Raw genomic sequence first — 25,755 nt, 5'->3', positions numbered from 1 at the left:
GAATACCGCCGAGCCCGAACACGGCTGTCCCATAATGCAGCTCGACGCCGCCGCAGCAGGAGGAAACTACAGCCCCCAGAAGGCCCTGACAGGGCAGGGACGGCCGTCGCTAGTCCGCGCGGGGCTGTCTGGCCCCTTCCTGCTACGGGTCGCTGTACTCTGCCCGCCTACAAGATGGCGGCATTAAGTGCAAACAGGATTGTGGCTGGTACTGGCCCGGACGGTAGCCGGGGGTCTGGGAGCAGCTGTCGCGGCCCAGCTGGTGCCGCAGTGAAGGTGAGAAAGGTGGCTCGGCCCTTCACGTCGTCTGGCTTAGCTGCCTGCTGCGGCAGGACAGGCTGTAGTGGCTGGGGTTGCGCTGTCCCTGGCCCAGCTGGGGAAGGGGTGGTGTGGGGTCTCCGGGGCAGGAGGAGTCCCCTGAAGCGGCAGGGCGCGGTTTGGGCCGGGCTGAGCAGGGAGGCTGCTTTGGAGGCCCTTTCCCCGCCCCGATGGCGCAGAGCCGTGCTGCCGTAGGATGTTTCCGACAGGGCTGCGAGGCGAGAGGCCTCAGTGTGAGGGGTGACTGCCTCAGTGGGGAGCAGTTTCGGAGGAAACGTGATGCCTGGGCTGCCGAAGGTGATGAGTTGTTGTCCGATGGATTATATTTTTTTCGGGGGGTTAGGGTTTGTTTTTTTTTTTCGCTTGGTTGTTTTTTTTGGTGGGTTTTTGATTGTTTCTTTTATTGTTTTGTTTGGTTTTGTGATGGGTTTTTTGTGTGTGTATTTGGTTTTTTTGTTTGTTTTTTTTTTGTTTGTTTTTTTCTAAATGACGATTAATTTTACTTTTTATTAGTGGTTTAAGATGTTCCGGCCCCCTGCTGTTTGTTCCTGCTACCTCGATGCTGCACAATTGTAGCTTCATAAATGGCTAACTTGGTATGACTGACATTTTATGTGCATCAGCTATGAATGGAAATTTTCTCCACCAGCTGATAGTCTGCTTTGGCAGGGTCTTGCCCTCCATCTCCTTTTCCTGTGAGAATGTTTCTGCTTACTTAGTTGTGCTGCTTGAGCAGTGGGCTTTTCTTGTGGCACTGTATTAAATGAAGTGGGCAAGAACTAGTAGTGATCAGGTGGGATGCTGAAGAGTTAGAATCTTCTGTTCATGTGTATCTTTTAAATAATTCTTATGATCATTATTTGTGTGTACAAAGCAAAATTAATGGCTCTGCCTACTTGCTGTGGTTGCAGGAACTTCTGTAAAATAAGCTGTGTCATATGGCTTACTGCATTACGTTTTGCTTTTTTCATCAGCTCAAAAGCAAATAAGATCTCTCTTTTAAATTGTAGGTTCTTGAGTGCGGGGTCTGTGAAGATGTATTTTCTTTGCAAGGTGACAAAGTTCCCCGGCTGCTTTTGTGTGGCCATACTGTCTGCCATGACTGTCTTACCCGGCTTCCTCTTCATGGCAGAGCAGTTCGTTGTCCATTTGATCGACAAGTTACTGAACTAGGTAAGAAAATGTATGTCTAAAGTTCTTAAAACCTGTGAGCCAAGGATATCTGGAAGATAAAGCTATGTATAGATTCTTAGTGCTCCACTTAGTCATAACATTTCTGAATAATGAATGTGCAGTGTTCCTTTTTGTTCAGAGAAGCTCATACCACTGTTGAGCAGTAGTAAAATAGATACCTTACAAAAAGAAAGTCAAAATTTGATCTTTTTGAACCTGGTCTTGCAAGCTTTTAAACCTCAAAGTCTTTTTGTACACCTGTATTTACAAAGGGACTACTCTATTTTACATTAGTGTCTAAGGGTTCCTGAATGGATGTTAGTTTCCTGTTGTTTTAAAAACTAAATAGACCATGCAATTAAATAGGTAATTTCTTTGACAAACAGATTTGTCTGGGTTCATGAAGAAGTGATAACAAAGATGTTTTTTAAAATGTCAAGTAATTCTATATATGCAGTAACTGATAGTGGCAGGCTGTCAGCAGGAATTCCCCTATTGTAAGAGTGTCTGCAGACAGTATTCAAAAAAATAAGATATAGCTTTTCCCAATCATGAAAGTTTATTTTATCCAGAAGATAGTATGTTCTTACAGTTCCTTCAAAATAGGAATTAGCTATTCAACATGGGGTTACAGAGAAGACAAGTTATCAGAAGAATTTGAACTGAGAAGAATTTGTTAATAGAACTGGCTCCAGCAGTTTTGGATATCACAGGGAAAAAAGGTATTGGAAGGAGGGGAATACTTGGACAGCAAGATCTCTAATCTAGTAATCCATGAAGAATTGTTTAAATAACAGATTCTCTTCAGTAAGAATTTACTTTGCAGTAGGAGAATCTGCTGCATTGTAGACAAAACTAAGAGTAGTATTCAGGCTGTGTGGGATGCTTTCATGGAAATAGGAGTCAGGAAAAGAAATACCAGTCTCGTATGAAAGAGGGGTTTGTTTTCAGCAGGGAGGGAGGTGGTAAGTACGAGTGTCGTGAATGATTGCCAGTCTAGAAGATGTGGTTAAAAGAGTCAGTTTGTTTTATTTCATATCTATGATTGTACGGCTGCACAAGATTTCTTCAAAATTTGCTTTTAAGGGGAAGAATGTTAGAGCAGAAGACTCAGTCCTGCTGTTGTGAGACATTTCTGTTCAAGACCACTGCTTGTATCTTGTAAAGTAAAAGTAGCAATTTTACTACAAATGGGAGCTATTCATGTCTAAGTTTTTGTTGTGCATTTTTTTCCCAGCATCTGAAAGTATCCTGTCATAATTTTATGTGGATTTCAGGTTTAACAAAAGTGAAGCTTTATAAAAGGGTTAAGAGTTTTTGCTTTTTGCATATTACTGATGACCTTCTGATGAAACACAGTGAGGTGTTATTAAACTTGGAAGATATTCCTACAGATAGCAAGAGGGAAGAAAAGCTTTAGCTTTTGTGTCTAGGATAGTATAAAGTAGACTTGCATCTTACTGCCTAGTATTACAAAGCAGGATGATATGCTGTTACCAGCAGTTGCTCAAAAAAAATGACAGGTAGAAAATTATAGCAAAACAGCTTGAAAAGAAAAATACTTCCGTGAATAAAAATATTCTGCATGGTGATTTGGGGCAGAAGAGGGTTGTAGCTGCTTTTAGGTCCATAAGAACTGTCTTGAGAAATACTGCTTCCAGCATGTAAAAATTTAGTGTTTTGTGGAGTGCAGCTTGTCATGGCCTCTCTTTGAAGCATCTGTGCATTTGTTGCTTTTCTCTAAGCACCCAGTATTTACTGGGTAATTAGAGAAATATGCTTTAATTACCCATTTAAGTCTGTTGCACTTGCAGTTAGGTTACTAGGAGCTCAGGAGTGGAGCTGGGAGGGAGGCATAATTTTGGGCATGGAGAGCTTCTCATCCTTCCCTCCACCCGAGGGCATGTGAGAAAGCAAGCTCCATTTTCACCCACTTCTGCAATTGTTATTCTGCCATTTAATAAAGTAGTCTCAGGAAGCTGTTCAGTATCTAAATCTAGATTACAGGATCTCTGCCAAGAGAAAGTTCTGTTGAAGGAAAAGTTGTATAATTAGAACATAAAGCTACCTGTATTGAACAGAGTTCCTTAATCACTAACTGTGGATTTTAAGGATGCTTTTAGTTGGCCATTTAACCTATACAGTTCAGCAGGTAGACTTGCTTGTTTTCCTTTGATCTTAGTAAATCATTTTATCCTACAGTCATCCAAGTTTTCCCAGTGAATCTTGGAAACTTTTTGAAAGTAATACTTAGGGACCTATATAAGTATAGCTATATTCCCTTCTGAAGTGAACACTTGGTTTAAATTTACTGGCCGGTCTCTTTTATATATATGCATAACTGTACAGGAAAGCAGGGTTAGAAGTGCATAGTCAGGGTTTCTGGAATTAGAGAATCTGCAAGTGAAAACTGACACCATAGCATGTTGTCATGCTTAGCAAAATAATGGTTCATAAAATCTTGCTATGAGAGGAAATGTTTACTAATGAACTCGTAGGACTGAAGCCTACTAAAGCCATATTTGCAGAATGGACTAAACTTAGATATTTGGGGTTTTTTGAAAGTTCTTTAATGAAGTTGCCTGTGATTAATCTTCTAGTGGAGAATTTGAAATAAGTATGTACATATTGAAGGTACATGAGCTGTCTCGTGATTGTCATCAGTTGTATTAACATTCCTTAACCTAGACTTTTGAAGCCATATATTTTTTAGATTATGCTTGGGCAGTATATTTGGGGAAAAATCTATAAAATGGTCTTTGTCGAAGAGACTACTCTTAAAGCCTTTTCCTTAAAATACCTGGATCTGGGAGAAGAGATGGATTATGTCTTGCAAACTGTATTCTGCTTTCTTCCCTTATTGAATTAGTGGATTGGTTTCTTTTAAAATATGTGGGCCAGGGAAGTGTTGGGAAGGATGTGCTGCACGACAGCTTTGGAGACTCTGGCTTTTGATGTTAGCTGAGCAGCTCTGCTATTGAAGGCTTTAACAATTTATGGCTTAGGTGAACTCTCCCTACCATCTTCACATTACAGGCTTGAAACTATTTGGTCATTAGAACTCATTGAACTGATATATGCAGATGTTAGCACCTTTCATGGAATCTATCCCACTGGTCTTGTTTACGTTTATGTATACTTCTCGTGTTTGAGTGCTAAGATAAAGCTTAAAAATACTGTTCAAAAATGCGGCTATAACATTCTCTCAGCTTTGTTCAGACATTTAAACAAAAGTTGCTGCTTTATTTCTTGTATTATTTATAATCCTTTTGCAGACAAGCTTTATGCTTTCTAAAATGACATTTCTTTCATTGGCTGAAGTTGGGTCTTAATATTTCCACTCTGTCAGTATGTCAGTCCTGGCTGACAGGCTTCCTGCTATTCATGTCTTATTCTTCTTTTGAGAAGAGACAGCCAGATTGTGTAGTGGTTTTGTAATAGGCACAAACATCCCTTGTAGGCACAAGGATGAGATCACTGCACTCTTTTTTTAAAGAGTCTAGTGACCAAAGCAGAATTTGACCTAAAGTCCAGGAAAGTAGATGTGTTTGCACAACTCACCTTTTCATTTTTGAAATATAAAATGAACACTTGATGAGATGTGCTGAAAGAAGTATGTCAAGTGCATAGTAATTTTATAGTAGGTTTAGTGTAAAAAGAAACAAAGTTGCTTTTTCTCAACTACATAAACTTTATGGTAGATCCCAGTAAAATTGGACATGCCTTTCTGTATGATAATGTATGTTTCATATGGTTATGAGTTCTGTTCTAGTAGATTAATAGCTGATAAGTAAGTGCTGCCTGTTCTTTCCATTTGTGTCCAAGATTGACAGTGGACTGACAATGTGTGACGTGTATTGGCAAATCTCAAGATACATAATAAACAGTTAAAGAATGTAAAAGCAGCATAACTTTGTTTCTCCTGGCAGCTTTATGAACTGGAATAATAAGCACAGAATAGCTACAAAGGTATCTTTTCTAATCTTTTCTGTTCACTGAATTTCAGTAAATTAGTTCTGCTTTGACTTCTGGCTTGGCTTTCTCTCTGTGTTAGACATGGAACAGAACTAACATGATTAAAATCAGATATAAGAATGTAAACTGAAGAAACTGAGCAGAGAACTTCTTAGTTTGGCCTTTTTTTTTTTTTTTTAATAAACATATTAGAACCTGTGAAAGAAAATACTTTTGCAAGAAAGTATCCTGAATGAATGTAGTCTTCCTCTCTCAGACTGCTTAAAAGCTAAGACAATGTTTACTTAAATACTAATTTCCTATAATCTGTTTCATAAGTAGGTTTATCCTTTCAGTGCATGTACATCCATATATACTGTGCGTGTGTATATGGTTATCTGGATTAGTAGCTAATCTAAAGATAGGAGGTCCACATTAGTATCAGCAGTTATTATATTGGTGTGTTGTTAATGTGAATATTTTATACACTGCAGTAACTGAAGGTTGTGCTATAGACAGTGCTGTTCTAGACACTATAGAGGCGAACCATTTAGCCAGTTTTTTGTGCTTTGCTTTCTGGGAGTTAGTGTCCAGAAATTTGTCTAGATACAGTGTCAACATATCCAGACTTGGTTACAAACTGGTTTGACATAATTTACATTCTAAAAGTTGACATTGCAGTCTGTATTTCTTCAGCTTGTAATAAGAGGTGACTCTTCTTTGGTCTGTGTTATAAAAAACACTGTGATCCTGCTAAGAGTGCCAGAGCTAAAAATTAACTAAACTCTGAAGTCAGAATATATCAAGGCAGATGACTGTGCTGGTGCTAACTATACTTGTGGAGAAACAGAACATAACTTCTGTAAACTCCTTCAAGATCTCTGACAAACAAAAGTTAAAATACTACTTTATTTAGTTCACAATTTATTTTGTGGGGTGCACTGAGCTTAGATTGAGTGTTGGTAATACTACCTGTACCAGAGATGGCTTCCACTGTGGAACTGATGACTGCAGAGTGCACTCACATGTCTTTGCTTTATATCTAACTTTAGAGTTACTGATCAACATTCTGATAGGCCCTTTTCCAGATTTGCTGAAATGTATAATTTTTCTGGTAAGCATTTTTTAAACACTCAGTGTTGTCTCATACTAGTGGAGGGTGTTGAAGGGGAGATTAGCTTATATATGCTCCCATTTATAGCTATAGAAAACCAGTATTCACCCGTTTTTCTGTTCTCTGAACTCTGCCTGTGAGGTACATAACTTCTGTTTTTGAGTTTGGCCACTGAAAATATTATGGTTGATGCTTTAAACTTGTGAGGAAAAATGCCTGGGAAAGAAATTTTAATGTAGCAAATATGGAAGCTATGCAAACCAGCAAGGTATACAGTGTGGATATGTTGGTTCCTGTTCACATCCCTCTTCAGAGGTACCGTAGCATTGTTGCCCTCACTTTGGCCTGATGTGGCATGCATCTCATGAAACTGCTCGTTCTGCTTCCCTTGATGGAAAAAGGTTGGCAGGTTGGCAGCTGTACTCTGCATAAGTACTGCAGGAGAAATGTTATCAGGTAATAAAAGCACTTGCATGTACTTCAAACAGTTTTTTTAAGATAAACACGAATCTCGTTTTTCTTGTTTCATAGCTCTTGAAGTAAAAGAGAATGTTGTATTTTAATCTTGGTGGACAGCTCAACCCCACACATCCACTCACTCCCCTGCAGTGGGACAGGGACGAGAATCAGAAGGGCAAAAGTGGGTTGAAATAAGGACAGTTTAGTAGTTAAAACAAAAGCTATGCACACAAGCAAAACAAATTCATTCATCACTGCCTATCGGCAGGCAGGTGTTCAGCCATTTCCAGGACAGCAGAGCTCCATCACATGTAATGGTTACTTGAGAGGACAGACACTATAACTGAACATTCCCTCTTCCTCCTTCTCCCAGTTTTACATGCTGGGCATGATGCCATATGGTGTGGAATATCCCTGTGATCAGCTGGGGTCAGCTGTCCTGACTGTGTCCCCTCCCAGCCTCTTGTGCACCCCAACCTGCTTGCTGGTGAGGCAGCATGAGAAACAGAGCAAGGCCTTGATACTGTGTAAGAGCTGTTCAGCAACAGCTAAATGTTTGGTCACAAGTCCAAAATGTAGCCCCACACCAGCATTGTCTTTTATGCTGTGACTATATTTGAATGGTGCTTGTGTAATTTTACAAGGAGCCTTTATAGCAGCGTATACTCTTTGTGTATTACAAATCTAGACTCCTGCAGGAGCTGAAGATCCATATTATTAGAATCATGAAAACACTAATTCTCTGGCTATGTGTACCAAGCTGAGGACCAGTGAAACATGAGTGTTTTGTATGAGTACTTTGTTCTACTGGTTCTTATAACTGCCTGCTACCCATAATAATTTATGTCTGTGTGTTCATTTGGAACATTATGCACCAAAATCTGTTAAGTGTTTCATAAGTCTCAGTATTGAAGAAGGAAAACTTAGTGTCTGTATAGGATCAGTATGATGACATATGAGCTCCAGAAGGATGCAGGGGTATAGCCATACAGGGCAGCATAGTTCAGGATTTATGAAATGACAGGAGAGCCAGACAACTCAAGTAGCCTGGGCTTTCTCTTTGGGAAAAAGCGTGGGATACAGTTTCTCTGAATTCATGTCAGGTGCAGACTGCTGTCAGACACCAGATATGTGAACTGAAAATACCAGGAGTTTTCAGGCATCTGGAACCAGCCTCAGGCTGCAGTTGCTGTTGTGCTAGACTTTCCATCTAGATTATGAGAGGCAGAGTACAATGCCAGATTTTTTCCAGATCTGGCATTCTACTCTGAAATCATGTTCTCCAGATCATGTTTGAAGCAAAGCATAAACTGAGGAAATCAGATACTTGAATTCAGTGCAGAGCTGTAGTATGTATTATTTTTTAAAGTGAATAGCAGGGCTAAGTTTACATCATTGTCTTAGATGGGTATGTTTGCATGAAGCATAAAACAAATACTGAATTACAAAAGCAGCATGCACATGCAGTTTTATACAGATAGTATTGGTGTCCCACACTGGCAACCTTCGTCTTACAAACAGTTGAAAAATTCTGTCATGAAGTAGATGAGTCAATTTCAGGTCCTACAGATTCTGTTTAAATACAAGGTGTCATTTGCACTCTGGAAACACTACTGGTTTTGTGCTTTTAAGCATTATACTCAAAGCTAGCAACACCAGGACCACCCCTTTTCCTTTCCTGAAGGAGTTAAAATGATTCTAAACTGTACAGTAATAAGGGTTTAGTCTGAGCAGTAGGCAACTTCGAAAGCTGGTCTACCTCCAATTTTAAATGAAGAAAAAAAAAGTACTCAAACCTACACAGAGAACTGACACGCTTTCTGGAAATTCATAGTGAATTTGATACTAAGTTACATTAAAGCACCTCTCTATTCTCAAATAATCTAGTTGTAATTGATCATTCTGATTTCCAAAAGTATGTAGTTACGATTCAGCAATGCTAATCAGCCTATTGCAGTCAATCAAATATAACTTTCTAGATGCTGTATTTGAGGAGTATGTCAGAGTATGTGTATTCAGTCATTGAAAATGGGAAGTATCCCTTTTGAGCAATGTCTGATAACATACTACTAAAATACAGCGGTTTTTCTTTTATATGTAACAGTTCTGCTGAGAGGAAGTTGCTTCATGTTTTCTGTGTTAGATGTAGATCACTATATAAGAGATGTCTCTTAAGAGTGCCTAGTACAATTGTTCACCACCTGCCCACCAATACCCAGCCCAACCTGTGCAGCGATCTGCTCTTCCAGGTGACTATCCCCAGTTTATACAGTGGGCATGATGTGCTGTGGTATGGAATACCCCTTTGGATAATTTGGGTCAGGTGTCTTGTCTCTGCTCACTCTGCTTTCGTGTGCCCCTCCTCACTGGCAGAGCATGAGAGACTGAAACATCCTTGATCAAGGTAACTGCTACTGGTCAACAGCTAAAACATCAGTGTTAGCAACATGGTTCTCAGACTAAAGCCAAAACACAGGACTGCACCAGCTGCTAGAAAATAAAAAATAACTTACAACTGAAACCAGAACACTCACAGTATTTTATGTGGGTCTTTCTGAATATTAATTTAACTCTCATTCAGGTTTTTGCTGAGATCTGCAATAGGCGTTGCATCTTGTGGTTCAGGGAATATGCGGTTTGTCCATATGAATTCTTCACAGCGTCCATTAGTACAGTAGAAATCTTCGCTGTATGTAGTTATGCAAAATATTAATTTCTGTGATACACATGAGAGTTTTTGTGCTTTTTGTAGTCTTTAGTTGTTAGCTATTGCAGATTATTTTACAAATGTTTTTACTGAGTTTCTGCAAATTCTTAGTAGTCTTGGCATCTTTTAAATAGGGAAAATCTGCATAAATATTAAATAGTTCCATGATGGAAGAGGATGGAAAGGTAATGTGAGCTTACACAGAAAAATTAGTGGTTGTCTCTCTCTGTAGTTAACATGCTCATAATGTTTGTCAGAATCTCAACTGTGGTTTGTGGAATTTCTCCTGATGGTATTTGCTTGATGGTTTTGTTCCTCTCCTCCCCTTCATTCTTCTTCAAAAACAGGAGATTCTGGTGTCTGGGGCTTGAAAAAAAATTTTGCTTTGTTGGAACTCTTGGAACGGTTGCAGAACGGACCTGCCGGACAGTGTGGGACAACAGAAGAAGCCATTGGTCTGTCTGGAGAGGTACTGAACTTTAAAAAGCGAAAGTTTGTTGTATTTGCTTCCTAGGTAGAAAAAAATGAAAATCTATTATTTGCCAAATGTAATTTCACTAATAATGCTGTTGTTTTCTTTCAGCATCTAGTATTAAGGCTTCAGTTAATTGCTTCATAATTAAATGCCACTCTGTAATGACTAAAGCAGAAAAGAAAAAGGTATTGCCAAGCATGCATACTCTTTTCCCCTTTTTTAGGCTTTTAAGATATCTAGAAAAGGGTATTCATTTGAATATTTTAGTTACAGTGATTTAAGGACAGTTTTCTGAAACTTTTTAGAAACTCTTCTTAAAGACTTCCACTTCTGGAGTAGGTGGCTTTTATAGTCATTTGATATCACTATATCATGTGATAGTATTTCATTATCAAAACTAGCTGCTTTAACTATTTCAGTGTTAACAACTACTATGAAAAAAATATCATTCAGTGCTGTTTCAGGAATAGATAACTGCCTGTCCTAAGTGTCTATTTGTTCACTGGTGTTTTTTCTGCCTGTAACTTTAGTGCCTTTTTCTGTAATGATTTCTTTGGAGGAAATGACTAGAGCCTGAATTATTTCATCCTCCAAACCTTTACAACTCTTTCACTGAAGTTTGGATTTATAAAATCATTGTATAATTCTATAATAATTTATCGGAGTTGACTGTAAAGAAAACTGACTTCTTTTTTTTTTTTTATGTATTAAGAACTTAAAGTCAGGTTTTCAAAGTAGTCCAAGTATTTATTAGTGTGTAACTTTTAAAGTCTGTTTTCAGGTTTATAGTGCTGGCCAGTCTGATTTTCCTCAATTGTTGGGATTAAACGGTAACAACTTCAGTTTTGTCTTTTTCCTTTTTTTCTGTTTTTTCAGAGTATCATTCGTTGCGATGAAGATGAAGCCCATGTTGCATCTGTGTATTGCACTGTTTGTGCGACTCACCTGTGCGCAGACTGCTCCCAGCTCACTCATTCTACAAAGACACTAGCAAAACACAGGCGTGTTCCTCTTGCTGATAAGCCTCATGAGAAGACCATGTGCTCCCAACACCAAGTGCATGCTATTGAGTTTGTTTGCTTAGAAGAGGGCTGCCAGGCGAGTCCTCTTATGTGTTGTGTCTGCAAAGAATATGGGAAGCATCAAGGTCATAAGGTACTGCTAATAAGCTGTGTCTAGTTGTGCTTGCATAATTATTTATTCAGTTAAAATACAAAAGAATCACAAGAAAGAAGGTCTTAATGTATTTTTATAGAAGTAACTTCATACTGTTCTGTTCCCTTCATTTCACATAACTGCCATGGTAAAATTACAAGGAAAAGAAACGTTATTTCTAAGACTAGAATAAGTTATTTATATGTTAAGATGGAGAGTCACTTTACCTGCTGCTATTCTGAACTCACAGCATTGAGTCACTAGTTCCAAAAGTTGTTTTCATCATGCAGAAGCTAGGTTCACCCAACATGGTGCAGTCGAACTACCTTTCTTTTTTTTTTTTATGATTATGGTAAACAGGCAAAATTGATCCCTGTGTGACTGGTAGATGCCTTACACCCAGCATAATTTGTAACTCCTGATTGCATTTTAAATTGCAAGATGGTTTTAACTTCTTACTTGCCTTCCCTATATATATATGTGTGTGTGTGTATGTATATATATATATGTATGCATATATGTATGTACACACACACGTGTATATGTATACACACACACTCCTGTTCATACTTGCACACACATAGATGTAATAAAATAGCACATATCATTAAGGAAAGTATTTATGACTGATTTTTGATATATTGCTTTTTAATCAATAGCATTCTGTTTTGGAACCAGAAGCAAACCAGATTCGTGCATCCATTTTAGACATGGCTCACTGTATAAGAACATTCACAGAAGAAATCTCAGATTATTCCAGAAAATTAGTTGGAATTGTTCAGCATATAGAAGGAGGAGAACAAATAGTTGAAGATGGAGTTGGAATGGCCCATACTGAACACGTATGCTTTCTTTTTTCTCCCTCCCTGCATGTGCAGAATACTTGCTTCTTTGTAATAATCAAGATAAGGAATTTCATTGAAAATTAAATATAGGGTTTTTATAAGACAAGACATTAAGTTCTTATCTCTACCAGGTTGGTACTGAGGCTTAAGCCAGCAGATGGAGGGGAAGTTGTAGTCCATTAAAATGTATTTATGCTACATGAAAATAGGGAGGCAATAGGGAAAGCTCTGTAACTGCTAGTACAGTATTGAAGTATTGTGACAGATTGCATCTGTTCTCAGGTGATGTGAGGCTTTCTTCCCTGGATGCTTTTAGTAAGGTGTGTATCATAGAATCATAGAATAGCTAGGGTTGGAAATGACCTTAAGATCATCTAGCTCCAATCCCCCTGTCATGAGCAGGGACACCTCCACTAAACCATGTCACCCACGGCTCTGTCCAACCTGGCTTTGAACACCGCCAAGGATGGAGCATTCACAACCTCCCTGGGCAACCCATTCCAGTGCCTCACCACCCTCACAGTAAAGAATTTCTTCCTTATATCCAATCTAAACTTCCCCTGTTTAAGTTTTAACCTGTTAACCCTTGTGCTGTCACTACAGTCCCTAATGAATAGTCCCTCCCCAGCATGCCTATGGCCCTCCTTCAGATACTGGAAGGCTGCTATGAGGTCTCCATGCAGCCTTCTCTTCTCCAGGCTGAACAGCCCCAACTTTCTCAGCCTATCTTCATACATACCTTCATACATATCTTCATACGTAAATGTGTATCATACATATATTTGTATGTGTATACATATAAATAAGCTGCTTCATTATTGTAGTAACTTTTTGGACAGTCTTTGGCTTAGGGTGGATAAGGCTTGCTTTATAAGTGTGACTTGAACTATGATGTAGCCAAGCAGATGTGAATATAAGTTAGAAACTGGAATAGAATGAAAAACGTAATTCTCGAATCAGCTGGTGTTCTTAATCCTGTGGATGTCCTGACTGCACCACTGTAGGTTCCAGGGACTGCAGAGAACGCACGCTCATGTATCCGAGCCTATTTTTCTGATCTTCATGAAACTCTTTGTCGTCAGGAAGAAATGGCTCTTAGTGTTGTTGATGCTCATGTGAGAGAGAAGTTGATTTGGCTTAGGCAACAGCAAGAAGACATGACCATCCTCTTGTCACAGGTTTCAACAGCTTGCCTCCATTGTGAAAAGACTTTACAACAGGTGGGTTGGCTGTCAGCAAGTGAGCTATAACATATGGCAAGATATGTGAAACTTCAAATTAAGTCTAGGTTACAGATGGAAAGGTTAGATGGTATGCTGCATTTTTATTTCCTTTGCAATGTTAAAACAATAATCATATAACATGAGATTGAAGTATTCCTTTCAAGGGAGTGTTAGACAATGATAATAGGTATAAACCCATTAAATTCTCCAGTTGCTGGAAGTCATGCTGTGGCATGATTCTCTTCTCTGCAGTAATTTCTGGTTCTCTGTGAGGTTAGTGGGAAGGAGAGATAAAACTGAATAAAAAAACCCTACAAGACTTACGAGAAGCATTTTATAGTTGTAAATACCAACATAGGTGTTTGAAGGTAGCTGTCATACTTGGCGGGTAGGAAAATTTGTTTTAGGACTAAATAATTTTCTGTAGCAGTTTTAACACAATTCAAAATCTTACATGTATGTAAGAAGCTGGCTGTATAAGAACATCTGGTTGGTCCATTGTTCACTTCTGTTAGTGGATAGAAGTAAATAGCAAGAAGTAAATAGTATATGTAGCAAACAGTAAACTGAATGTAAGAAATAACTTCATTAATGTGTTATTGATACTTTTTAAATTTGTTTAGAGCTATTGTCTGGTTTCTTAGTCAGATGTACTTGTAACTATGCAATGTTCCCGTCATCAATGGATGGATATTAATCTTTCTGAGCTAAGTGTGTTGCTGTATGTTGGAAAACAGCCTCTCTATTCCAGCTGTTGGAGTGATAAATGAATGAATGATAAATATTCCATATAACTGTATCTTACTGCCTCTTATAATTTATATTCTTCTTCCTACAGGAATAAGAGAGGTCAAAGTTTTTTAAGACTGCAGAACTATTTAGTGTTTATTAGTATTAAGGAAGAACAACAAGGCTTTCACATTTTTATCGAAGTTTTAAATAACTATTTTGTAAATGTGAGTTTTTAACTAGAATATTATACTTAAAATGCTTTATTTCCAGTTGTCATATTTACACTGTGTTTGGTTATTCTAAGTAAGTTACTACAGGAAAGACATGCTTTTGTTTTCTGTCTGTTTAGGATGACTGCAGAGTAGTATTGGCCAAACAAGAAATTACAAGATTGCTAGAGACCTTACAGAAACAGCAGCAGCAGTTTACGGAACTTGCAGATCACATACAGCTGGATGCTAGCATACCTGTCACTTTTACAAAGGTATTCTTAGTCTTGTGAAAGGACAGCTATCCACTTAATAAAATCCCAAACATAACTAAAAAGAAAACAGGAATAATATATGTTCATTATGATGCTATATTTGTTGCAGCTAATTTAAGCAGTTGGGTATCAGTTTGACCCACAGGGTCTTATCACATGATGAATGCGATCTGGTATTTGAGCAACAAAACCATTGTGCTGTTATAACTAGTGTGAGAAACATTTGTTACAAAGCTACTTCAGTAGCTTTGAACATTAGCTGCTTTCTTCTAAATATGTGAGATAGTGCATTCTAGAAACACTTTTCTTTGAAAACATTTGTGATTTGTCATGCATCTAACTTAGAGCAGGAATCTATCCTTGCTTTTCTGTGCATTTTTGGCTTGTTCTTGAGGACAACATAACTTATACAATGTTTATTATTTTAGTTCCTGAAAATTACACACCCATTTTTAAATGCAGTAATGCTATTATAACTTTTGGTTTATAGTACTAAAAATTGATGTATTTCTTTCATTTTGTTAACTTATAATTTGGCTTATAGTTGCTATTCACTGATAGCTTAGACACAGGACATCTGAATTCTGGGGGGTTTTGTTGTTCCTTTAATATCATTTGAATACTACCCATTCTTTGAAAGGGATGAAATTTTTTTAAGTTTGATAATGGTAATACCTTTCATGTAGGAAAGTAAATAAGTTTGAAACCCTAAAGAATAAGAAATACTATGATTTATGTAGGGGTTTTTGGTTCTGAATGGGTGAAACAAGAATAGGATCTATTCTTCCTGAGTGAAACTGAGGATTTAACTGTTGCTGTTGAAGCTTTTACTATAAGGAAATAAGTGCTTCCATGGGGATTCTGTCCCAGTCATTCTTGATGTCAGAAATGCAATTTCTTCCAAATAATTTTTGTATATTTGAATTTCCTCATAATTGCTCTGTCAGATTAATAAACATTCTCACTACTGCCCCTCCCTTCCCTACTCAGCAGAGACAAGAGTTTGTAGGGTCAGGAAGACTTCTCCTGCAGGCACCCATTGTTCCATGAATGAAGCAGCATTCACATTTCACAGATGGTAAATCACATTCTGTGTATTCAGAGCTGATTGATGCCTCCATCTCAAAAGGCTGAGTTAGAGAGGCGTTTTGAATGTCAGGTTTGGCATTTAGGAACTGTTAATCTGACTCAGAAAATTCTGATTGAAAATTTCTGAGCATTTGGAAAGAGAATTGTTGCAGTCAGCTAAGCTGTAATAGGAGATCTGAAATAGGTCATGCCCTGTGGGACCCAGAAGTCTTTAGTATGTCACTACACATCACCTGTCTTTAGAAAGAAATGGGGCTTCTGTTGATTTTTATCATGCGACAAATTGGTATTTTTATGAAATCTGAAGCCCAGATTTTGAATTTCAAAGGTGGCAAAGCAAATGTCATTTTTCACAAGAACAGCAACAGCCATGAAAAAGTCAAGTGAAAATAGTTACTTCAGTATCTTACTTTTTATGTTTCCTCACTTCTGACAATTTTAAACTCTCATTCTACAAAATGATTTTGGGTTTTTTTGAACACTGCTGTGCCAATAGCTGCTGTTGTGACTTGCTGTGAGGCAAGTTGCCTGTGTCTGGCAACAGATTTCAGACAGAAATAAAATCTTAAGATCAAACACTGTAAACTGTTATTATATCACTGTAAAGGGCAGACTTGGGATGTCTCAAGAGCTGAAGGCTGCACGCATTCTAAAATTAAGAAAGCATTTCAAACAGTACCAGATCAGAGGGACTTTCCATATCCAGCCAAGGTTGTGGAGATTTAAGGAAGGGGGGGACAAATCCTTTTCACTGTTGAAAGTGAGTAGGTTTTAATCACATTTTTTGTTTCACTGCTGACATGAATAACATGGATATATGTTAGTATGTGATCATTTTTATCTCAGATGCTGTTAAGGTCTGGATTTTACAAGAATACTCTATTGCCACATAGTTAGAATCATAGAATAGTTAGGGTTGGAAAGGACCTTAAGATCATGCAGTTCCAACCCCCTGCCATGGGCAGGGACACCTCACACTAAACCATGTCACCCAAGGTTCTGTCCAGCCTGGCCTTGAACGCTGCCAGGGATGGAGCATTCACAGCCTCCCTGGGCAACCCATTCCAGTGCCTCACCACCGTCACAGTAAAGAACTTCTTCCTTATATCCAATCTAAACTTCCCCTACTTAAGTTTTAACCAGTTACCCCTTGTCCTATCACTACAGTCCCTAACGAAGAATCCCTCCCCAGCATCCCTATAGGCCCCCTTCAGATACTGGAAGGCTGCTATGAGGTCTCCACGCAGCCTTCTCTTCTCCAGGCTGAACAGCCCCAACTTTCTCACCCTGTCTTCATACGGGAGGTGCTCCAGTCCCCTGATCATCCTTGTGTCCCTCCTCTGGACCTGTTCCAACAGCTCCATGTCCTTTTTATGTTGAGGACACCAGAACTGCACACAATACTCCAAGTAAGGTCTCACGACAGCAGAGTAGAGGGGCAGGATCACCTCCTTTGTCCTGCTGGTCACACTCCTTTTGAAGCATTAAACATCTACCAAATACAATACAGTTGATTTCATAAGTGTATAGAAGCACTTTTTCAGGTAATTTTATAGCTTTTATCTCCACAAACTTTGGGAACTTCACCTGCCTGCCATGATTTTTCAAATATGATGGCCAGTGACTTAGCAATTTAATTTGCGACCTCCTTCAGGACCCATGGATGGATTTCATCAGGTCCCATTGCCTTGTGCATGTTCAGGTTCTTTAGATGGTCTTGAACCAGATCCTCTCCTACAGTGGGCTTAAGGTCTTCATTCTCACATTCCCTGCATCTGCCTTCCAAGAAGTAATTAAGAACCTCAGCCTTCTCCAAATCCAGGGTAGTCAGTTCTCCTGATAGCTTCTGGAGAGGGCCCACATTGTCCCTAGTCTATCTTCTATTTGCAATGTACCTATAGAATCCCTTCCTGTTATCTTTCACATCCCTAGCCAAGTTTAATTCTAACTGGACCTTAGCTTTCCTGGCCTGGTCCCTAACTTCCCGGACAACATCCCTGTATACTTCCCAGGCTGCCTGTCCATTCTTCCACCTTCTATAATCCTCTCTTTTCCCCGTTTCTTTAGCAGCTCCTTATCCATCCAAGGAGGTCTCCTGGCTCTCCTGCTGCACTTCCTTCTAGTTGGGAAACAACACTCCTGAGCTTGTAGCAGGTGATCCTTGAATATCAACTAGCAGTCTTGGGCCCCCCTGCCCTCTAGGGCTGTTTCCCATGGAACCTTACTAAGCAGATTCCTGAAGAGGCCAAAGTCTGCTCTCGAAGTGCCAGCTTGCTGCACGCTCTTCTCATTGTCCTGAGGATCTCAAATTCGACCATCTCATGATTGCTGCAACCAAGGCTGCCCTGAAGCGTCACATTTCCAGACAGCCCTTCCCTGTTGGTGAGCACAAGGTCAAGCATGGCACCTCTCCTTGTCAGCTCCTCTATTACTTGCAGAAGGAAATTGTCTTCCACACAATCGAGGAACCTCCTGGATTGCTTGTGCCAGGCGGTACTGTCATTCCAACAGATGTCAGGGTGGTTGAAGTCCCCCATGAGAACAGGGGCCTGTGAGCATGAGGCTGCTCCTGTCTGTCTGTAGAGCAGTTCATCCCCAGATTCCTCTTGAATATCTGGTCTTTAACAGATCCCCACAGTAATGTCTTCCATAGCTGTTCTCCCATTAACCCTGACCCACAAGCTCTCTGTTACCTGCTCACCTGTCCCCAGACAGAGTTCCATAGTCTCCAGCCTATCCCTAACATAAATAGCAACTCCCTCTCCGCGCCTGCCGGGCCTGTCTTTTCTAAAGAGCCTGTAACCTTCCATTCCAACACTCCAGTTGTAGGAGCCATCCCACCATGTTTCTGTGATGCCTGTTATATCATACCCCCGTGGACGTGCACACATCTCTAATTCCTCATGTACTTATGATGGAAACTCTGGTATGTCATCAACGTAGCATTTCTAAGTCATGGCTTGACTTCGCGAACGAAGATTTGGGAAGGGCCACGCTTACTACAGGCGCGCTGATGACTAAGAAGGCCAATGTGGGATAGGCAAATCCGGCTACAAAAAGCACAGCAGAAGGTCTCCTTGGGTGGAACAGGTGGGACACGATTCTTCCTGTGTTGTCTTTTCTCCTCGAGACTAGTTCTTCGTGAACTCTCAAAGGAGTCAGCGGCATTATGTATGGTGTGCCTCCAAGTCTCCCGATTGGAGGCCAAGGTGGACCACTGATGGTAGTCAATATGGCCAAGGCTAAGGCATTGTTTCAGGGAGTCCTTGTATCTCTTCTTTGGGGCACCTCTCTTGCGGCTACCGGTGGCAAGTTCACCATAAAACACGATCTTGGGGAGGCGGTGATCCTTCATTCTAGAGACGTGCCCTGCCCAGCGCAGCTGCAGTTTCAGCAATGTGGCCTCGATGCTGGTGACCCCTGCCTGTTCGAGGACAGTGACATTAGACACATAGTCAGTCCAATGGATGTTTAGAATTGTACGAAGGCAGCGCTGATGAAAGCGTTCCAGGAGTCGCAGGTGATGACGGTAGATGACCCATGATTCAGACCCATATAAAAGAGTAGACAATACAATGGCTCTGTAGACACTGATCTTTGTACTTTTCTTCAGGTGTTTATTGCACCAGACTCTTTTATGGAGTTTTCCAAAGGCTGTATATGCCTTTGCTATTCTGTTGTCTATCTCTTTGTCGATCGTGGCATCCGAGGAAATGATGCTTCCCAGATAGCTGAACTGCTGAACTGTCTTGAGCTCTGACTCGCCGATGGTAATATGGGGATGGCGATAATCTTCTTGGGGTGCAGGTTGGTAGAGAACTACTGTCTTCTTCAAGCTGACTTCCAGCCCAAAAACCTCAGCCGCCTCCGCAAAGCAAGATGTTAAACGCTGCAGAGCTGCTTCTGTGTGGGCGACAAGGGCGGCATCATCAGCAAAGAGCAGTTCACGGACAAGATGGTTTAGGGTCTTAGTGTGGGCCTTCAGTCGCCTTAGATTGAATAGGCTACCATCGGTACGATATCGAATATAAATGCTGTCTTGTTCGTCGAGGTCTGCTGTAGCCCTTTGGAGCATCATGCTGAAGAAGATTGTGAATAAGGTCGGTGCGAGAACGCAACCTTGTTTCACACCATTGGTTATTGGGAAAGGCTCAGAGAGTGCATCACCATACCTGACTTGGCCTTGCTGATCCTCATGTAACAGAATAATCATTTTCAGGAACTTGGGGGGACAACCTAATCGTTCTAAGATCAGCCACAAGCCTTTCCTGCTCACAGTGTCAAAGGCTTTGGTGAGGTCAACGAAAGTTACGTATAACCCCTTATTCTGTTCTCTACACTTTTCTTGCAATTGTCTGAGAACAAATACCATGTCTGTGGTACTTCTATTAGCTCTGAAACCACACTGACTTTCAGGTAGAAGTTCTTTTGCGATGGCAGGTACTAGTCTGCTCTTTCCCCACGACAAGGGGGTGTCCGTGAAAGAGAGCATTTCTAAGTACTTCAGGGATTAATAGTAATCTTAGCCTATGTTGTTTATTTTATCATTTACAGCTTTCTGCTTTTTATTAGTAATACAGCTTGATCACGTTGTTAGCATTGGCTCATTCAGTACTCACAATAGGTTGGTCTCAATTACAGGTAGGAAGTTGATTCTCTTTCCTTGCCCCAAGCCGGACTTGGGGTTTTGTTTCGTTTGTTTTTCTTCGGTATTTCAGATTACTGCTTAATGCTACTGATGTTGCTGTTGTAATGTAATAATGAATTGGAAGTGGCTTGAGGTGAAGAAGCATAACAAAATGTAGTGGAAATGCTACAAAATCAACAGTTCTCCAATCAGAGAATTCTAATTGCTACAAACAGCTCTTTATGGATTTTTGAAATCCATCCACTTAATCACTTCACAAATAGAATCATAGAATCAAATGGGTTGGAAAGTAGTGACAAAATAAGTCACTTTTTTACGTATTTATTTATTTTATATATTAAGGTAACACTTAAGCGTAAGAGCTGTCTAAGTCAAGTTTCCTAAACTTGCTCTTGTTTTGTGTCTGCTGTTTCCTCCAGGACAACAGGGTACATATTGGACCAAAAATGGAAATTCGGGTTGTAACTCTGGGATTAGATGGAGCTGGCAAAACAACTATTTTGTTTAAGTTAAAGCAAGATGAATTCATGCAGCCAATTCCAACAATAGGTTAGTAGCAACAAATTAATTTATTTTTTGAATGTTTGACTTATCTGTAGAATTGACTTACTTTATATTCATGCAAAACAAGACTGTAAAACTTCAATATTTTTATTGTAGGTTTTAACGTTGAAACAGTAGAATACAAGAATTTGAAGTTTACTATTTGGGATGTAGGAGGGAAACACAAATTGAGACCATTGTGGAAACATTACTATCTCAATACGCAAGGTGAGACTAATGCAACTTTTAAAATGTATTTTGTCTTCTAGCTTGTATTTCAGAGCCAGAGATTATTAATAGAAATAGTTTATAACTGTAGAAAATTGTTCACTAATGCAAAGTACCAATGCTGGATTCATGAGCTAAGAAATTTTAATCCAGCTGGTGTCTGCTGCATGATAAAGGCGCATTCTCCATAAATCCATCATCATGGAGCCAAACAAAATTAGAATCCCTGTTAAACTGATTCTAGCAGACAACAGGCAAGATGCAGTGTTCCAAAGTTTGCATAGTGAGAAGTAGTACTTGCCAGGTGTGAAATTTATGTTGCGCTTGAAATGAAAATAGTCGTCCTTTAGGAGCCTCTAGTAAGCAACTTAAAAAAAAAATAAATCTACAAAGTTCTATAATTTCTGACTTGGTGTTGCAGTGTAATATCTCATCATAGCCTAAATTACAGATTCTGAAAACACTGATCTGAATGGTGCCAACTTAGAGATTTGTGCTGTCCTTCTGTAAATCCTCCATAGTTGTGTTCTGTTTTAGAAAAGGGTTCCTCTTCATCAATTCATTCAGAATTATCTGAAGTACCTGGGAATGACAAATATGAATTTATGTGCTCCATTTAATGCATTATTTCAGCCTTCATTGCAAACTGAAGCATTTTCAATTGTTCATGTTTTCAAACTTGTAAAAATTGTATTTCGGGATTCCTGTGTCCTCTTAAAACTACCGTGTAAATGGCAATAGCATGGAATCATGTCTGCTTTGAAGAATAGTATGTTGGACAGAAATCCAGTCAGTTAACCTGGTGCATACCTGGAGTAAGCTTTGTTTCATTTTGGTGTTGGTGATATTTTCGCTGCAAAAAAATGTGACTTTAAATTCTGTCCTCTAGCTTTTGCCTCCCTGTCTCCATTCTTTCTGGCATCTTGGTCACTGTCTGTAGTGGATAGTAAAATCTACTGCTGCTGTGTTGAGTCCATGGCAATCTTCTCTGGATTGTGTAGTCAGTAGCTGAAGGAAGCTGTGCTGTTTGGCTGAATCTGTAAATTTTACAGCTGGTTAATGGAAACTGGAACAGTCGTGTGGGAGTTGAGTATAAATGGACCAAGAAATGGTCAACTGAGGTACTCAATCCAGACATAGTAAATGTGGTTTTAGACCTAAGTAGTTAAAATATCACAGCCTTTATGCTAGACTAAGCAAAAAACTTGAGACTTTTTCTTCCTAGTTTCACGATGAATTCTAGGTTTCTCTCAAAGGTATAGAGGTAAGACATTTCTCAGCCCTCCTGCATTTGAAATTGCAGTTGTGTTCTGCTGAGGAATTTCACAGAAATAAAAAAAAAATAATTCTGTAAGTTGAAAGTAATTTTACAGAGTTTATATTTGGATGTATGTAAAAGTTTTCTCTCTTTCTTTCATAGCGGTGGTGTTTGTTGTTGATAGCAGTCACAGAGACAGAGTCAGTGAAGCACACAGCGAACTTGCAAAATTGTTAACAGAGAAGGAATTGCGGGATGCTTTGCTCTTGATCTTTGCTAATAAACAGGTATTTGCGATTATTTTTTTTTCTCTCTGTTATTTTTTTCCTCTGTTTCTGTATCAAATTCCACTTTCTGAACCCTATGCTATGGTTAGGGAATGGTATTGTGCAAAGCATAAAACATGTTTTTCTTGACACTGGTAAAATAAGTGATGCTACGGTGCTTAGTAAATTCAACAACTTTTTTTGGTTTATGGTAAGGAGTAGTAAATGCATAACTGTTTGATTTGGCTTTTGTGCTTGGAAAGTTTTTGTACGATCTGTAGCTTCTGTCTAAGCCACCAGTTAAAAACAAAATGCTTCAAATGCGACACAGAAGAATTATTTGTATCTGATTCTGTTGCAGGATGTAGCAGGTGCACTTTCAGTGGAAGAAATCACAGAGCTGCTCAGTCTTCACAAACTCTGCTGTGGCCGTAGCTGGTATATTCAGGGTTGTGATGCCCGAAGTGGTACAGGACTTTATGAGGGACTGGACTGGCTTTCAAGGCAGTTAGTGGCTGCTGGTGTCCTTGATGTGGCTTAATATTACAGCAGCTGCAATTTAAAGTTGTGGTTTGTTTTGTTTGCACGATTTAGGATGTTATAGCCAGGTCTGCTGCCTGAAGAGGGGACCTTGTTTAACTTGGTGGTTACAAAAAAAATATAAACTTTTATCCAAGATTGAATAATTGGTTCATTAAATGTGTGCCATTGCAGTGTTCTTGAAACTTGATATATTTATAAATAATAGAATGGGCTCGTTACAAGGGTGCCTTCAGATTCTGCTTTTGTGAAACTAGGTTGTTTAACTTAAAATTACTCCCTGATAAAATATGCATTGGAGTTCATCTAATAATTATAACAAAGTTACAGTGCTTAATTGGTGTCAGAAAAATTTTAAGAGGTAGAAACACTTAACCAGGAAACTATTCCAAAATCCATCTCAAGTTATTAGAATAGCCAGCTCTGCCTGTTAGTCAGAAATAAATGGTGCTACTCTTTAATATATAAGGAATGCATTTGTCTAAAAGTGGCATTGAAAATTACAGGGAAATACACCACAAAAAGCAGATGTCTTCCCCTTATTTCATACCTTCACCATTTGTTACTGGAAGGCAGCATAACAGGGCAAAGTAACCTGCAAATGGGGAAGAGCATTGCAGGGTGAGGGGGCCGTGGCTTTGTTTAGCAACAAGTTTTCTAGTTGTGGGGAGGAGGGGTTGTGTGGGGTTTTTGGTTAATTGTACACATGCTGAACTATTTATGAACAGATTATAGTGACACTGAGGTGAAAGTGTTTTGTGCATGCTTGAGGACATAATCTGCTTTTAGAGATTAAGCTTGCTTCTCAAGAAGTCAAGTTAAAGCCAAACAAACTTCTCAAAGAAGCAGTGTGGTGTCAATCTAGCTATGTACTGTTATGTAGAAGTCGTGCTTCCAGATTAAGGCAGTGGCCTTAAAATACGAAATAATGCAATGTTAAAGCAGGATAGACTACTTGTAACTCTCACTTAGAAGAGCAGATGGTAAAATGTGATATAAACCTTCCATAATTAGATTTTCAGTTCTTTCTGTGTCTTCTACATGGAACTGTCACCAATGCCTCTATTTTCAAGGATTACTCATTCACAAACCCAGAAAATGTGGGTGTAGCACTGTTTGCAGAAGGTTGCAATGACTTAGTGATGACTTTTTTTTCCTGCTGCACATGCAACTCTGCTACCACTTTTACCTAGTATGTGCACCAGTGTATCTTCTGCCCTCCTCTTTATGTACAACCATCGCCAATTGAAGATGCCAGGCCATGGACCTCTTCATGTTGCAGGAGGAGCTAGAGAATATGGCCAATAGATCAAAACAGTGTTTCATCACCTGTTACTGGAGATGAATCATGAGAACCACACAGTGGAAGTGAGCAGTGTTATTTCCTAGATGGGGGTAGGTGTTTGGCCACAGTGGAAAGCATGTGTTTACCTGTGAGTGCTCTGAACCTCACCAGGCAAAATGTATCCTATTATCTCTGTCCATGCCTTTTGTTGTAGTATCAATTTTACATCTTCCCACTACATACCTTAGGTAAAGCCAAGAATGTATGAACAAATTTAATTTAGTACGTTTGCACTTCTCTTCAAGGTGAAGCAGTTAACGACTTCCTCAAAATGACACTTGTAGTTTTCTCTTGTTTCTTAAATTTAAATCGTTCAGCAAGTCTAATGACTTGAATAGTAGTTGGAAGAGCACTAAGCTTTACAAGTAGGTGTTTGAGAAATGAGCTTCAATGCCTACAAATGTGTGTAGGTACTGAGAAGGGATATTCACTCTTCCCTCAGACAACCTTATCAATTTGGGAAAGGTTTACAGGGGAGTGAAAGGTGTTTTTCCTCGCACCAGATGAACTAAAAATTGTTGATGCTTCCGAGCATGTAACTTCTTGCACAACAGACAGTTGGCTGCTCTGACTTGAGCGTCTGCTTAGGCTGTACTGCAAGCAGACCCAGACCTAGGCAGGTCTGACTGTCCCCTCACAGCTTTTTTTAAAATACGGACGTGTTCTGCTAAGCATGGTAGATACCTTTTCCTGGAATATTTTCCACAGAGAAGACGTGCATTCTTTAGAAAAATCCCGATTCTGTAATTTTATTTGAGCTGGCTTGTGCTGCAGTTACACATGCCTCTCAGTATAGTTCTACTTAAAAAGGGTCAAGGTGACTAGTTTGGATTTTTTGTAACATTACATTTGAGGGCCGAAGAAAAATTCTCAATCACAGTTTTGAGTTCAAAGGATTGCTTGTGACACATGGAATGCTGCCATAAAAGTGTTCTTAAATGGAGTTTATTTAAGATGACTTGAAGTAACTGTGAAATTGTTGCATCCATCTGTGAACTCTTCAGTGTAAGGTACACTAAGAGATTTATTTGTATTATACATTAATACTACATATAAACTGCTTCAGTTATAAATTTAAGCGTGTTTCACTAGTTTTACGGAACTTTAGGTTTAGTGTACTAACTTATGTGGTATGTAACTGGAGTATTTCTTCAACTAGAACTCAATTGAAGCATTGCTAACTATTGTGAAATTGAATG

The 25,755-nt window shown here is 39.4% G+C and overlaps 1 protein-coding gene across 3 annotated transcripts; it reads left to right on the top strand.

Moving 5' to 3' along the window:
* Positions 1 to 137: 137 nt before the first annotated feature.
* Positions 138 to 24,034, top strand: TRIM23 (tripartite motif containing 23). Of its 3 annotated transcripts, none has more exons than XM_061342654.1 (11): positions 138 to 276; positions 1,329 to 1,491; positions 10,073 to 10,194; positions 11,077 to 11,355; positions 12,015 to 12,197; positions 13,205 to 13,420; positions 14,505 to 14,639; positions 20,796 to 20,925; positions 21,037 to 21,147; positions 22,568 to 22,692; positions 23,033 to 24,034. In XM_061342654.1, exons 1-11 carry the CDS (start codon positions 175 to 177, stop codon positions 23,210 to 23,212), a joined length of 1,746 nt encoding a protein of 581 aa, XP_061198638.1. In that variant the 5' UTR covers positions 138 to 174; the 3' UTR covers positions 23,213 to 24,034. The 3 variants fall into 3 exon arrangements, with proteins under 3 accessions (XP_061198638.1, XP_061198640.1, XP_061198639.1); XM_061342655.1 differs by lacking the exon at positions 138 to 276 and adding an exon at positions 818 to 914; XM_061342656.1 differs by lacking the exon at positions 21,037 to 21,147.
* The last annotated feature ends 1,721 nt before the right edge of the window (positions 24,035 to 25,755 follow it).

Source organism: Neopsephotus bourkii, unplaced genomic scaffold, assembly GCF_033783945.1.
Source record: "Neopsephotus bourkii isolate Nb327-2 ecotype Australia unplaced genomic scaffold, CSIRO-AGI_Nbou_v1 NB_1810, whole genome shotgun sequence".
Taxonomy (NCBI): domain Eukaryota; kingdom Metazoa; phylum Chordata; class Aves; order Psittaciformes; family Psittacidae; genus Neopsephotus; species Neopsephotus bourkii.
This window is presented reverse-complemented; position numbering and strand designations above follow the sequence as displayed.

What these genes read in the sequence shown, in the direction of transcription:
- TRIM23 (XM_061342654.1), top strand. Translation starts at nt 175, where the DNA reads ATGGCGGCATTAAGTGCAAACAGGATTGTGGCTGGTACTGGCCCGGAC. An exon ending in GGAAGCATCAAGGTCATAAG is followed by an intron (nt 11,356 to 12,014) that starts GTACTGCTAATA and finishes TTTAATCAATAG; the next exon opens with CATTCTGTTTTGGAACCAGA. An exon ending in TGATCTTTGCTAATAAACAG is followed by an intron (nt 22,693 to 23,032) that starts GTATTTGCGATT and finishes ATTCTGTTGCAG; the next exon opens with GATGTAGCAGGTGCACTTTC.